Source organism: Mastigoproctus giganteus, chromosome 5 (assembly GCF_048544385.1).
Source record: "Mastigoproctus giganteus isolate SK-2022 chromosome 5, ASM4854438v1, whole genome shotgun sequence".
Lineage (NCBI taxonomy): Eukaryota > Metazoa > Arthropoda > Arachnida > Uropygi > Thelyphonidae > Mastigoproctus > Mastigoproctus giganteus.
This window is the reverse complement of record NC_143579.1, coordinates 25,723,774-25,739,230: the sequence shown is the minus strand read 5'-3', so window position 1 is coordinate 25,739,230 and position 15,457 is coordinate 25,723,774. Positions and strand designations below refer to the sequence as shown.

The window sequence follows — 15,457 nt, the reverse complement described above, 5'->3', positions numbered from 1 at the left end:
ATTTCTAGTTGGGATCCACCACTGACTTGTTCGTTTAGGTTAGGTTATGCTCATTCTCTCCTTTTCCCCTCTCTCAATACTCTGAGATGTAGCAGGCATAATAGTACTTGTCAAAGGATAGTCAACATGGAAAGAGGTTACAGCAACGAAAAGTATGCAGTCATGCACTTCATGTATGGTAATGCCGACGGCACTGCGCTCGACTGTATGTTTGTACCAAGAAGCATTTCCCCACCGAAGGCAGCCCAACAGGTGCACATTCATCAGGGTACATCAGCTCCTTAGAGAACATGGGCACTTCGCACATGGAGTACTAGCAGGTTGGCCCACAAGCATAACGCTTGATGTTGAGGAAAGGGTGTTTGAAAGAATAGAACAAAATCCAGGAATTTCGACAAGGAGGGTTGCTCTGCAAGAGCATGTATTGAGTCATAGCAGTGTGTGGCGAATTTTACATCGCCAATTACTGTACCCCTACCATATCCAGCGTGTACAAGGTCTCAGCAACACAGACTACCCTCCTAGAGTGCTCCCATAGTGAGTGTCGGATCTTAACAGAAAATGTGCATTATCTCGAAAACTGTTCATTTGCAGCCCAATATTCACTGGGACTTTTTTTCTTATTTTAGTTTGTACTTTTCACCTTTAAATTATTGACCATCGTTTTTGTGTGTGTATATATATATATATATATATATATATATATATATATATTAAAGGTGGCTCAAATTTAAATATGGCCAGAGGCATATTTCATCCTTAATCAGGCCCTGGCATTGGTTGAAATAACCAAGAATTGGGCTTCTGTCAGAAAAAGTAAGTGAGCTTGCCAGACTGTAAGTCGAAATAGACCATCATTTAGATTCGAACTGAGGAATATTTGTGAAATGAATGGGGAATTGTTTGGGAGGTTTAGATCTTTTTGCAGATAAATTTCTGTTAAACTGACTCTTCATGATGTTACTAAGTAGCAAAGAAAAGGTGTAGAGATATGAAGTAATGAAATTTTTGAATATGGCATACACACAGCAAGAATATACCCAGCTCCTGACATAACGTGGCCTTGACAATGCTGCCTTGTATATATAGGGTGTCTCAAAAATATTGGTACAAACGTTTAGGGGAGGTAGGTAACATCTAAAGGAATGTGAATCGCATAGGAACCTATAACCGGAAACGTCACAGAAAAGTAGTAGCAGAGGCACAAGACAGTAATTAGTGGCAAATATTTGACATAATATTAACAATGGAGTACGAGATGGATGCATTTCATGATGTTACAACAGATGCTCGAAGGTTCCACCATGAGACGCGATGCATGCGTGACACCGACGCAGCATTGTTTGGCGGACATGATCGAACACACCGGGAGTTTCTTTGACAGTAGCAGCATCACAGACGAGTCTCCCCAGGAGATCCATTTCCATCTCCACAGGCGATTCATACACAATAGATTTGAGGGCCCCACAGAAAGACATCAAGGCTCGATAAATCAGGTGAGCGTGGGGGCCAGGCAACAGGTCCACCACGGCCAATCCATCGACGCCCAAAACGCCTGTTCAAATGGTCACGAACACACCTTCCATAATGGGCAGGCGCTCATCTTGTTGAAACCAAACGTTGCGTCTCACATTTGCTGGAACATCGTCAAGTAATCCTGGTAGAACTTGTTCAAGAAAGATCCGATATTTAGCGGAGTTCATGCGGGATGATAACAGGTATGGGCCGACTAAGCAGTCACCGACCATACCTGCCCACACATTTATTGCAAAGCGATGTTGTGCCGCATGGGGGCACACACCGTGTGGGTTGTCGTGAGTCCACACATGATCATTGTGCCGATTGAATAAGCCTTCCCGAGTGAAATAAGCCTCATCCGTGAGCAAAACATAGGCTGGAAAATTCAAGTCTTGAACACTTTCTTGGAGAAACCACTGTGCAAAAGCCACACGTGCAAGATTGATCTTGGGGGAGCAGTAACTGAACCCTTTGGAGATGAAAGGGGTGTAAGGAATCGTCGTGCCAGACACACTGTACACTGCAACGAGACACTCCCAAGTGAGAGGCAACGGCACGTGCTGGTAGTAGGATTATTCTGGATGGCATTCAACACACTTTCTTCCATGGCAGCAGTTTGCATCGAACGTGGTCTGCCCGCACTACTCCTGTTACCTCTAAATGACCCATAATCGCACAAATTTTGATGCACACGCGCAAACAAACGGTGGTCCGGTACATGTCTGTCTGGGAAGCATTCTCCATAAATTCGTTGAGCGGCTCGTCCATTGCCCTCTGATAATCCATACACTAGGTGCATGTCTGCCAGCTCACAGTTCGTATATCGATGCATGCTCTTCGTGCAGCAACTACTGCTTGAATGAGTAAACCAGAAATTTTCCCTTTCGCGAACTGATGAACAGCGGAGTGTACCGACTTACGGTGACATTTCCGGTTATGGGTTCCTATGCGATTCACATTCCTTTAGATGTTACCTACCTCCCCTAAACATTTGTACCAATATTTTTGAGACACCCTGTATATACTGCACAGACTCCTTCCAGTTAATTTCTGGCAGAATAGACGTAGCAAGATTATGCACAAGCTGATCCAGATGCCTCCTAGAGAGTTACCAATAGGTTTGGCACAGTGGACTATCTAGGACCCAGCCTGTGAACACTGTTTTAGTGCTGTACTCTCAAAATGTAAGGATCTAGCCATGATCGCCATAATCTCAAAAGACATCAATCATACTGCATGATGGAAGAGTGGTGCCATAACTTTGCTCTGGTTATTAAACATGGGTTTCACCACTACAAGCCTCAAATAAGCAAATTTGTAGTATAGCACTTGTTGAAGGGTCATCTACCGCCTAGTATTGCTTGGTAACAGAAAGATGTGGCATTCCTCTGTGTGGTTTGTACTCCACACCTTGACCACTTCTTATTTAGTTCACACCAGGGTAGTCAGCTCCATTATAGTAGGTGCCATGTTTTGGGAATTGCATATGAGTTTATGCCTTTGGTTATTCACTGTCCCACAATTGTGAGAGTGCAAGCAGAGGATCTGTTTGTCACAGAACAAATGAACTTCACCAAAATTTCATCCACTTGACTCAAGTGTCACCTGAATATCAGTGCGTTTTAGACTCCCAGGTAGTAATCCCTAGCTTGTCATACCTGAGAGAATACCTGTGACAAGTCTCAAGGATCAAGTTTACTGATAAGTATACACGTTTTGTTGTGTACAGTAGAAGAGCTAAGTGTACGATGGTAGTTTGTGTTGCAACTCCTCATGCTACAACTGTTATGTTATTATTTTTTTTCTCTTCAAATAAGATCAGTTTATCATTCATTTCAAAAGCACATTGATGCTTTAAGAGTAAATTGAGGGATGGAGATCAAACTTTTCCCATTGGGAAAAAAGCAGTTGATTAGTCAGAATTTAAATTTAGAAATTATAAAATGTAATATCAAAATACCAAAAAAAAAAAAAAAATTATTAGTTAATGTAGCGACTGTTACCTTTCAAGTGCATTCAATTTTTTTTTTTTTTTTTTTTTAAATAATTGAATTTTTGTTCTTTTTCTGTGATTAATAGAAGTGAAAAGTAAATATAGTTATCTCTTTATGAATTAATTACTAAAATTATAACTTCTAGAACACTTAATAAAGCTTTTATAGTTTTATGTTCTCTAAACTTAGCCATTCAATTTAATTACAACTGTATAATATTTATTTCTCTTCTATCATACACTTTTAAGTCCCATTTCTCATTCTATGTGTATCTCTCTTCACAAGCAACTTTTTACATTCGCAAGTCTCTTACATAAGCATGTACAGACCAGTAGTAGCTAACAATAGTGCATTAAAACTCCATTTAATCTTGAATTTCTTTTTTCCTAACAATTTGCATCGAAAAAATAAATAATAATTGCTGGATTTCTGTTCAATTTTAATGAAATTTGCATTGGCTGTACAAATATCTAATATAAAATTTAATGAAAATCTGGCCACTGGGAGCCCCTTTGTTATATGTGGATGGACAGACAAATGGAGATAGTAATAGTTCTGATACTTCTCATGCTTGTGATTTTCATTAAAAAAAAAAAAAAAAAGTTTTTAAATTGTCTTTTTTTAGCTTAACATTTTTCTGCCTGTGGATTTCTGTTTGGATAATCATTAACTGATTTTGAATGCTTCAAGAAAGATGCTGTTATTAGTAGTAGTAGTATTTGCCATATAGTGCAAAGAAGCTTCAGGCTTTTGTTGCACTGGCAAAAATAAAAAAAAAAAAAAAACACCAAATAGATAAAAAAATACAAATTATATATTCTTCCCTCCTCACTTAGGTAACTCTCCAGTTGACCTTTGAATTCATTCAAACTGTCAGCCTCAACTACCTGCAAAGGCAACCTGTTCTAGCAATCATTGACTCGTTGGCTAAAAGAAAACTTCCTACGATCTAGTGTAAACTTCTTCCCCTGTAATTTGAATTTATGCCTCCAAATTCTGGAATTCTTTATAACAGTGAAAGTTCTGCTTTCATTCATATTACTAATCCCTCTCAGAGCTTATAAACCTGAATCAGGTCCCTCTGAGGTGCCTAGTTGCCAATCTCAGTAACCCACATAATCAGTCTTTTCTTGTATGGTCACCCTTATCCATGTAAATCAAATAGCTGCTAGTTTTTAGGTGCATTAGCAACTTGGGTTATGTTAAACAATTTTATATGTTATGTCTATAGGAGCGTTTGCATGCCAATTTGTATGTTGTGACTGAAAAATCCAGAATAACTTATGGGATAAGACCCTACTCCCCTCACCAGAGATCAGCTAACTATAGCCCCAATTGAAAATTCCTTTAGAAATTCCTCATTCTCTGACAGGATTTGAACCCAAACCTCTCCAAACAAATGACATGTAGCAAAACTGCTAACCTGCTGTGGGAAGGCATAAGTGCTGGAGGGAGAGCATTTTGATACTAGCCACCCTTTATTGATTAGAGAAATAGACACAGCATTCTTCAGAGATAAGAATTAAATTCAAATTTATTTCTGAATTTCAATAATAATGTATATGTGATTTTTTTTCTTCTTGTGTAATGTTTTAAAAGTTAAATTTGTTAGCTTTAGGCAAATATCTTAATTTTTTATAAAAATAAAAGCTATTGCATAATAGGTCTATTTTGGATTAGTATATTCTTTTTGTTATTATGTTTGATAAATCTCAGATTTATCAAACATAATAACTCAGTAATATTTAGATTACTGAACTTGATTAATGAGAAAATAGTATATGATGATATAAATGTTTCAAATGAATTTGAAAAGACATATATCAGTGTCTACTTATATAAGGTTGCTTCATGCTTAATAAATAAAAGTCTGTTTTTTTTTGGGGGGGGGGGACAGAGTCTGTAATAAATTTATGCATTTCACTCTTGTATGTTAACAGCATATATCAATTATTAAAATTCATTTGTTAATATTGGATGATGTTAAGTAAAATGAGTATTTCACTTTTAGAAAGGGAATACTGATAGCAGTAATGCCATTTATAAAAATCAACTCTGTAATCCTGAAGTATATTTTTTAAAAATTTGGCAAGTAAGTATATAGCGTTTTGCAGGTCGCAATTTTCCACGTCGGCGGAACATGTTTCTAATTGGAGAAGCCAAATTTGGAGGTGAAATAATGTCTACAGATCCAGTACCACACGTGCAGTCTCCAGATTTTAATACAGAACTTGCATGGGAAGTAGATCGGAAAGGCCTACAGTTACATCGCCTTCAGCGGACACCGGTGAAACTTTTATGGTATGCAGCAGATAGAGAATGTGGCAAGAAAGAAGTTATTGGCTATACAATTCTAGATATTCGATTAGCGCATGAAAAGTCAAGGGTATGCAAAACTATTATTTGTAGCCAGCATGCTTTATGAATATGTTAAATAATTGCAAAAAATGTAGAAGCAAGGTAGCACATACCAAACACATGATTTCTTCATATTCATATCTGCAAATTCATATTCACATTCATACCTGCAATATCTATTGATATTGCATTATCATAATGTGTTATTAAAAATACAGTATAAAATTCTGTTAAGTCTAGGGGACTAGTGAAAATAACCTGTAAAATTAAAAAATTCTAAACAAGAATCAACACCAAATTTCCTACTAATTAATACTATTATGACAACTATGACTATATTAAAATTTTAAAAAAGGTAGATGCTTTACCAATGAACATTTATGATTTCTTCATATGTACAGCACCTGTTGATTAAATACTTCATAATATGTCAATAAAGATGAAGTATAAAAATTTGAAAATATAGGAGACTAACACTGATATGAAGAAGCTGAGCTGTAATAAAAAAATATTCTAAATTGGAATCAACACGAAATTTCTCAATTATTGAATACTGTTATGTGACAGCTGCTTAGCACTTTGTCACAATAAAAATTTATTAATGTCATTGAACTATATTGGTCAAGGTTTATTATTTAAATTATTGTTAATAAATTACATAGCTTGTTTTTGGAGAAGACAATATCATAATAGAAACCCTTTAATTCTGTCTTGCTCTTTCAACTTATTAACACAGTATTCTTGGAATGCTGTATTGTTCCTTGTTATGTCCTCTCATTTGTTAGTTTTATGTCATCATTACAAAGGTTATGATTATATACATCTCCATAACCTTTGTTTCATTTATATATAAATGAAAATATAAGAAAAAACATTTATTTTTTTCTCTCATGAATATGAATATCCATACAAACAAATTTGAACTGTTCTTTGTGCTATTTATAGAATGAGCAACATATTCGGCTCTTCCCAGGTGGGTATTTACAGCACTGTGTGTATATGGATGTACAATTTGAATTTTAACGTTCAAATTGTGTATCCAAATACACACAAACTGCTGCAATCAAAATACGTTATGTGGAGGGGAGGAGTTGCTTTTAATTTTTAAAGTATTAACTTCTTTGTGCTTATTAACTAGAACTTGTGCATGTTGTTCACTCAGGCACAGTACATTTTTGGACTGGCTAGATAACTGCTTTCTATATGAACACATGAGAGATGTGTCACAAGTCTAAGACAGTATTTAAATTCTATATGGTAGGACCAGCCGATGATGTTACCAACAGCAAATTCAAAATGGGAAGCATTCAAAGAATTAATCTTGGAAGCTACTAGGCTTTTCACACCAACAAAGAAATATTGTTCAAGATTTAGGCCTAAATGGATGTCAGATGAACTAATTAGACATGTGACAGAGAAGAAAAATGCATGGGATACATATAAATTAACATGTGACACAGAACCCTATGATAGATATAAGCTGGTCTGTAACTAAGTTACAAAGGAGTTTAGGCAGGTGAAGGCATATTATGAGACATCTTTGGCAAAGAAAAACAGCAAATAGTTCTTTACTTATGTAAACTCTAGAAGGAAGGGGATGAATCAGATTGGTCCACTTGATATCGATGGTTCAACTGTTGATGACCTGCTCATGTACCTAACAAACTAAATGAATATTTTGCATCTACATTCACACACGAGGGGAATTCACTACATTCAGGGAGGGGAATGTCAGAGGTGTATTAAACTCTGGCAGTAAGCTAGATAATCTTGTGATAACTGAGAATAAAGTGGAGGAGAAATTGTTGAAGATAAACATAAGAAAGGCACCTAGGGTGGATGGAATCTATCCAGTTATATTAAAGGAGGAGGCAAAGGAAGTAAGCAAACCCTTAGCCACAATTATGAGAGCTTCCCTGGACTCAAGGGATGACTGGAGATGTGCAAATGTGATCCCAATCCACAAAGGAGGATCAAAGGGAGAGGTAATTACAGACCTGTTAGTATAACTTCTATTCCAGGGAAATTAATGGAGGCATTGGTTAAAGAAGCATTGCAGGATCATCTAGACAAGACTTCAGTTATAGCTCGGACACAGCATGGATTTGTTAAAGGGAAGTCTTCTTTGACTAATTTGATTGGATACTATGATGTAGTCACAAAGGAACTGGATGCAAAGAATAACTTTGATATCATATATTTGGGTCTTAGAAAGGCCTTTGATACTGTTGCACATGGAAGACTGCTGCACAAATTGGAGCAGTGTGGCATTGGAGTCAAATTGCTGCTATGGATAAAGGGATGGTTGATTGGGAGAAGACAGAGAGTGGTAATCAGTGGACACTATGCTTTGTGGACTAATGTTATTAATGGAGTTCCTCAGGGTTCAGTGTTCGGTCCATTGTTGTTTTCTGTATTTATAAATGATATCGATGATGGTATATCAGGCTTAATGTCCAAGTTTGCAGACAATACGAAGGTTGGCAGGGTTGTTAATGACACTAATGCCAGTACACTGCTGCAACAGGATCTAGAAAAATTGGGCAGATGGGCTGAGAGGTGGCAAATGAAGTTTAACATTGACAAATGTAAAGTACTACATATGGTAAGCAGTAATTCCAGAGTAAAGTATCATCTCTGTGGTACCACACTGACAAGGTATAAGGTATATTCGTGTCAGATGGCACCTGGCATCTGCATGTGTTTCGCTGTATCGGGGACAGTACAATGTCAAGCCAGAGACTTAAAAGTGTGTGGGCTGTGTCTGTGCCGTGTGATACGCTTTGCCCATTTTTTATCCGGCTTATTGGCCACCAGGCCCCTAGTGGGGCCCGACGTTGCCCATACCCTGCCACATGGAGGCTAGCCGGGTGTATCCAGTATCACAACAAATTGCTCTGGCAGGTCCTGCCACCTAGTTTCCTGGGATTTCAGTGGCTAGGACCTATTAAAAAAAAAAAAAAATTTGCATTTGACATTAATGCTTAATGGGATTGCTGTTAGGAAATCACTGGTTGGGGTTTAACACTAAAGAGATGTGTTAAAGGCCAAATAGGTCGGGCAAAATTTTGATGTTTTTAAATTTAGACATGTGAGGCTATATGCTAGATAAAAACTAATAGTGTTAGTTGTCTTAGAGATTTACATAAAACCGGTAGAATTTAGATGTTGATTATAATTTGGCAGTATTGCTAAGGGTTTTTAGTGTCGATATAGTGAGAGAGGGGGTGGAGACTGAAGACTGAGGGGGAAACAGATAGAAGAATAGACGCGATAGAGTAGGCATCCCTAAAGATGTCAGTGGAGACGAGCCCCACCAGGCGAAGTATGGGGGGGGGGTAGGAGGGAGGAGACAGAGATCCTTCTCCTCCCTCCCCTGCCCGGGGATGGGGTTTTAAAGGGAACCAGGTTAGAGTACCCAGTTCAGATCGCCAATGGCGTATTGGCAGCAAAGCCGCAGAATGTCTTCGTTGGTGTCATGTCCAAGCAGTGTCGAATCCAGTATGAAGGTCAAGCTGCCCATCCCGCTCCAGGGGTGGGATATGTTAGCTTGCAGTGGGGAACCCAACAGGTGAGGGGGTGGGAGAGACACACATTTACTTCATTCATAATCTGCATTCTCACTCTACTTGCATTCTTTTTTTTTTTTATTTCTTTTTTTTTAATACTTTTTTCTTATTTTATAATTTTTTTTTTTATATATATATATATATATATTTTTTATTTTTATTTTATTTTTTTATTTTTTTCACTCAACCCATTCATCTTTTTCTCACACACCAGGAGGGGATGCAATGATGTGTAGTGTAAATTTAAATATAAATTTAAATACTAATTAAAACTAGGGTTAGTGTGTACTTAACTGTAGCATTTATGGTTTGTGTTCTTTTTCTCACACGCTTATACTTTTATTCATTCTTCTAGCTCTCATCTCATTTATTCGACTCTTACTTTCTGCACTGCACTCTCTGGGCACCGCAACTTACTGTTATTCTTCAGTTGTGGTGCAGGCCTAGCCGCAAGTTTTTTTTTTGTTTTTTTTTTTTTTTGCAGGCCAGGGGAGAATGCAATGATAGTGTTTATGTGGTTAGTAAATGTTTGTTGGTACAGTATATATAAAGTAATGTAAGTTATTTTTAACTTTGTATTCTTTCGGCCAATTACATTTGCTCTTCCGCTCATTCCCATTCACTCTCTCTCTTTCCCTCATGCTAGGTCACTCTTTCTTTCACCAAAACTGCCATTTATTCCCTTTTACCATAATTCCTAGTTCACTCAGTGCCCAGCCTATTTATTCTATCTTTCATTCTCATTCATTCATTCTTCTTTCATTCTACATTGCATCCCCTTGCTACTAGCTTACTGATATTTTTCAGTTAATCTGCTTCCCTGGCTGCCTGCACATCTCCCTCCCCTACATGGTTACTTATTTGGTGTGGGGGCCCCAGGTTCCTACACATGGCAGGGTAATCCTTGGAGTTTTGTTATGTCAGGTTGCAGAATACTGCTATCCTAACAGTTTTTAAGGCATCATCTGGGTGTGGTGGGAAACTTGGGCAATTTTACTATTGATTATTGTTTAATTGCTGGGGGGGCTGAATTGCCAAAATCTTTGCATTGCTCTGCGCATTTCGAATACTTTCTGTGTGAAAGATGTAAAAGCTTTATAGCTTTGCTCTTCTATGATGAACAGATGTTCTTCTCCCCTGGGAAGGGGACCAATCTGTGCTATTAGCTCTGTTCTGGGGATGTCATATATTATACATTCATATAGAATGTGTGCCCAGTCTTCACTTTCACCACAGGTGCAGTTTGGATCATCGGTCAGGCCTAAGGAGGTTAGTTTCGCCTTTAGGGAGCTGTGACCTGTCAATATAAATGTTGTAAAAAGGCCAGGGGCATACCACTTAGGTAGCTTTGGGCTAACCATTGACACCCGTGGCAGAAACCGTTTGGTAACCAGACCTCTGGTTTCCTGCTCCCACTTTGTTTGCCATAGCTCATGGAGCTTTTTGGCTATTCTTTTTCTTTCATCATTGAAGGTGTTGGTTGTATCAAGGGCTATCCCCAGAAATTCTGTGGGTATGCCCTTTTTAAATCTATAATATAAGCCTCTTTTTGGCTACTTCCAGGTAAAGTGGGAGAGTTCCGGCCAGCAACTGTAGTGCAGGTGTGCTTACTGTGCGACATGCTCTGGTAATAGTGAGTAGTATTGTCCTTTGTATCGATTGTAATTTATTCCTATTTCTTACTATGGCTGAGCGGATGAACCACGCACCGACTCCATAGGTGATAACAGGTAGGAACATTGCACGGTATATGATTGCCAGGGTCTTTCTTTTGAGTCCCCAGTCTGCTCGACTGATCCTGGTAATCATACCTGCATAATTTCTCACTTTCTTCGCCAAGTAGATCAAATGGGGGTAAAAAGTTAATTTTGAATCAGAGACCACTCCAAGATATTTTAGTTCTGTTACCATTTTTATAGTGGTTGTGTTAATTTTGATTTGTGGACGTCTTCTTGTGTCCAAATTGCCTTTTAGAAGTATTTGTTTGGTTTTTTCAGGCGATATTTTGAGCATGTGCATTTGTGCCCACTCCTGCAGGCGATATTTTGAGCATTGTGCATTTGTGCCCACTCCTGCAGCTGCAAGAGGCCGGCATTTGATCTTTGCTCTACAACCACTCATGAATTACCTTTTTACAAGGAAAATCATGTTATCTGCAAAGGCCAGGCTTTCCACGGGGTCGAGATCCAAGGCCAGAAATTCGTCCAGAACAATGTTCCAAAAAGAAAGGGCCAAGGATTGACCCTGAGGGCAGCCTTTATTCACAGAGGCGTGTCAATTCCTGGAACCTTGTGCGTACTGAGACACTTCTGTCTGTAAGGTAGCTGTTTATTACCTTTCGTGAGGCATTTGCCTGGCGAAGTCTTCTAAGGACACTAGGCCACCAGAGTGAGTCAGTGCCCCAGCAAAGGCAATGGAGATTGCCAGCATATATTTCTCCTCTGTGTTTTTAACTGTTGTCAGTAGGTGGTGCATGGCATCCTCCGTAGAATTGTCCTGCTTAAAACCGTACTGATTGTTGGAATGCAAACCTGCTTCTGTGTAATATTGAGCTAATCTGCTATATATTAGTCTTTCATATATTTTCCCTAGTACAGGGAGTAGGACTATTGGTCTATATGATTTGGGATCAGTAGGGAGTTTTTCAGGGTTTCTGAGGATTAATCTTAACACAGCTTGTTTCCATATTTTTGGGAATATACCTTCTGTCATACAGTTATTATATAGTGCTATTAATTTATCTGGTGCTATTTCTGCTAATTTTTTGATAATCTCAACCTCTAAGAGGTCAAAACCTGGGCATTTATTGTTTTTGGTTTTAGATTGTGCTATTTCTAAGTCTTGTATAGTGAACAGAGGTTCAATATTGGCATTGTCATATTCAGTGTTTTCTTTTATAATGTTTAGCTGGGTGGGGGAATGATTTCCAGTTTCAGTCTGAATGATACTGTCTAGGATGTTATTTACAGAATCCACCCAACCAGGGCTCCCACTCACAAATTTTAAAAAAACTTAGATTGCAACTTAAATAAACCCAAAAAAAACCTAGTTTTCATCATATAGTATAGCAACACAAATAAGATAAAACTTACCATGCAAAAATATCTTTTATTTAATTATAATCAGAATTTTCATCCCATTCAGTTCCCTCCACATTTATTTTTTGAAGTTCTTTCATTTTTTTCAAACGTTCTTCGTATCTTTTATGACAAGTTCCTTGTATGACTTCTTTTACCAATTCTGATTTAGGTTTCCATGTATAGCAATTTTGATTAGATCTATTTATCGCCTGTTTTGCCATTAGTCGGATTTTTCATAGTTTCTGGTTTAAGGGAGTTTGTGGCTTTTGTTTTTAAATGGTTTACTTGGGAGAAGATTCTTTCTACGCTTGCCGAAGAGTGAGGTAAAATAGTTAGACTGGTCATAAAGTTAGATAAAATCTCATATTTAGAATTATTAAAGCCATCTTTTACATTACGTAACAGATACCAAAACTCAGGGATGGTTTTGTAAGAGAAATCTAAATCTTGATTTAAACGAAATGATCTCCATTCATCATCTAGAAGATCTAGTTTGTCTTCAGAAACAAGGTGAGTGAACTGCACTGCTAAATGGAAAATTGAGGAAGGCGAATTGGCACAATCATGTATCACTGCTGGATCAAGAACATTGAGACTGGCGATAATTCCATCATCATTTAGAGGAAATCTTTTTCTGATTTCCATACAAAGTTCAACAAGAAATTTTAAACAATCATTTTTAAACCTGCTTTCACTGTCACCAAGTGGTGTTGAATTTAATAAGGCCATACAACGGCCTCCCAAATATATTTTATTCAGAGGCTTATGATTTATTGCATTGCTTGGATCAATTTCAACCAGCTTGCACGAAGTAATGACTTCTTCTTTTATGAAAAAACTAAGAATATTTTTATGCTCAATTGACACCATTGAATGAAGTAAGTGCAATCTGAAATGCTCAGATTGAAATTCAATATTCGGGCAGTTTATTTTCTCCAGTACATATCCTAAAAACAACAACATATGCTTAGTTCCTTTGGTGATCATAGTATTGTAAATATTCCCTGCACCATCGATTTTGTCAATTTTTGATTGAGACTGAAAATAAAGAACTAACGCATCCCACTGCTCAATAATAATTTTTATTACATTGCCATGGGATAACCAACGTGTTTGTGCTAATTTGAGGATTTTATGCTTAACAGTATCTACAACATCTTGAATCATTTTGAACTCGTTTAATCTTTTACTACTACGGGAAAAATAACAAGAGATATCTTTTATAAATATTTCTAGATATGATGGTAGTACCTTGACTGAATGACTAGCACATAATGCAAAAGAATGGCAAACACATCCCATTATAAATACTGATGTACATCCTTTTTTTAGCAATGACTGGAACCCACTCTTAGTACCCATCATAGTGGCACAATTATCACTTCCAAAGCCAACGAGATTACTTATTTGAATGTTTTTTTCCTATAAAAAGATCTTTTACAGCTTGATAAAGCCCTTCTGAAGACCATTTTCGACACAAACAGTGTCAAGTAACACATCTACAACATCAAGTGTTTGAATATCAAAATATCTAACAACAACAGCTAGAACTTGCGATAAAGATAAATCTGTACTTTCATCTATTATCATTGAAAACTTGTTGTTTCTGCATATGTTAGAAATGTATATTTTTTCATGATAGGCTATGCCATCTTGTATAAGATAAGAGACTTTAGTCGCCTTTATCTGAATTTGTTTTGCAATATTGCTATCATGAAATGCTTACATGCTTCTATAAGGTGATCACATTGCCCAAATGGAATATTATGCTCAGAAATTAGTGCAGCAATTGTTAACTCTTCCTTTGCTACTTCTTCATTCTCCATAGGTTTACGTTTTGTGAAGAACTTGTCTAACATTGAACTTGTCTTAGCAATATTTGCACATTTTTTTATGTTTAACTGTATTTTTATGCACTAGTAACATCGATTTATTGGCATTCTTTAATTTCATTTCACAACAAATACAGTAAGATGCACCTTTTTCATTACTGTCTTCTTTCAACCAATCCTTTAATTCCGGATCTTCTAACCATTCATTTCTAAAATTTTGAGTATACCACCGTTTACTCATCTTTCTCTGTGGAGAACAAGTTTCAGACATTGTGGGCAATTTGTGGGTGTGGCTAATTAGCAGTTATCTTATTTAAAATGTTCTATAAAATAAAAAATAAATCACTAATCCATTAACATAAAATAGAAATAGTCACTACAATTTAAATTTATTATATCACTGTATGTAGTACACGCATATATGTAAAAATCACACCAAATAATGCAATAATACCACGAACAATCACGAACGACTGTGCAGTAAAGACCGCCTGCTCAATAGGCTGCGCATACATGTTAGTAACACGAACGAAAATCATAGTGTAGAACCCTGTGAAAACTTTGAAATCCTTTTACATTTGTAGTATTTTGTATAAGCACTTGAGATATTACAAATTATGATCAGTATTGTTAGAATATAAAATTAAGAAAATTGTAAACTGTTATTAAATGTATTAAATTTTATTGTATTTACAAGAAATAAAAATAAATTTTGACTTAAAATTAAAAATTACCGAAAAAACCCAGATAATGAGATATTTTTGTGAAAAAAACCTATCAACCCAGATGACAATCAAAAAACCCAGATCTGGGTGGAAAAACCCAGGAGTGGGAGCCCTGCACCCAACACAGGGTTGGGCTTCCATCTGGTTTGACAGTAGTTTCTAAGGCATCTCCTCTTGGCAGCTTGTTGGTCACTATTCTGTAGACAACTCCCCAAGGGTTATTATTTCCAGTAGTTCCCACCAAGTGCCCCCAGCATTCCTTTTTCTTGTCTCTTATGAGGGCTGTATACTGATTCCTGAGAGTTCTATAAGAATCTCTCAGTGCATCCACCTCATTTTGTGGCCAAGATGTTCTGGCTCGTTGAAAATGTCTCTTCGCCT

At 37.1% G+C, this 15,457-nt stretch overlaps 1 protein-coding gene across 1 annotated transcript in view; it reads left to right on the top strand.

Annotated features, from left to right (window-relative positions):
* The first annotated feature begins 5,642 nt into the window (after positions 1-5,642).
* LOC150085249 (centrosomal protein of 120 kDa-like) overlaps positions 5,643-15,457 on the top strand; it is a 213,987-nt gene continuing 204,172 nt past the window's right edge. Inside the window, exon 1 of the mRNA XM_090374498.1 lies at positions 5,643-5,898. Within this exon, the coding sequence (XP_090230624.1) occupies positions 5,653-5,898 (246 nt within the window). The 5' untranslated portion in view covers positions 5,643-5,652. The remainder of the gene's footprint in view (positions 5,899-15,457) is intronic.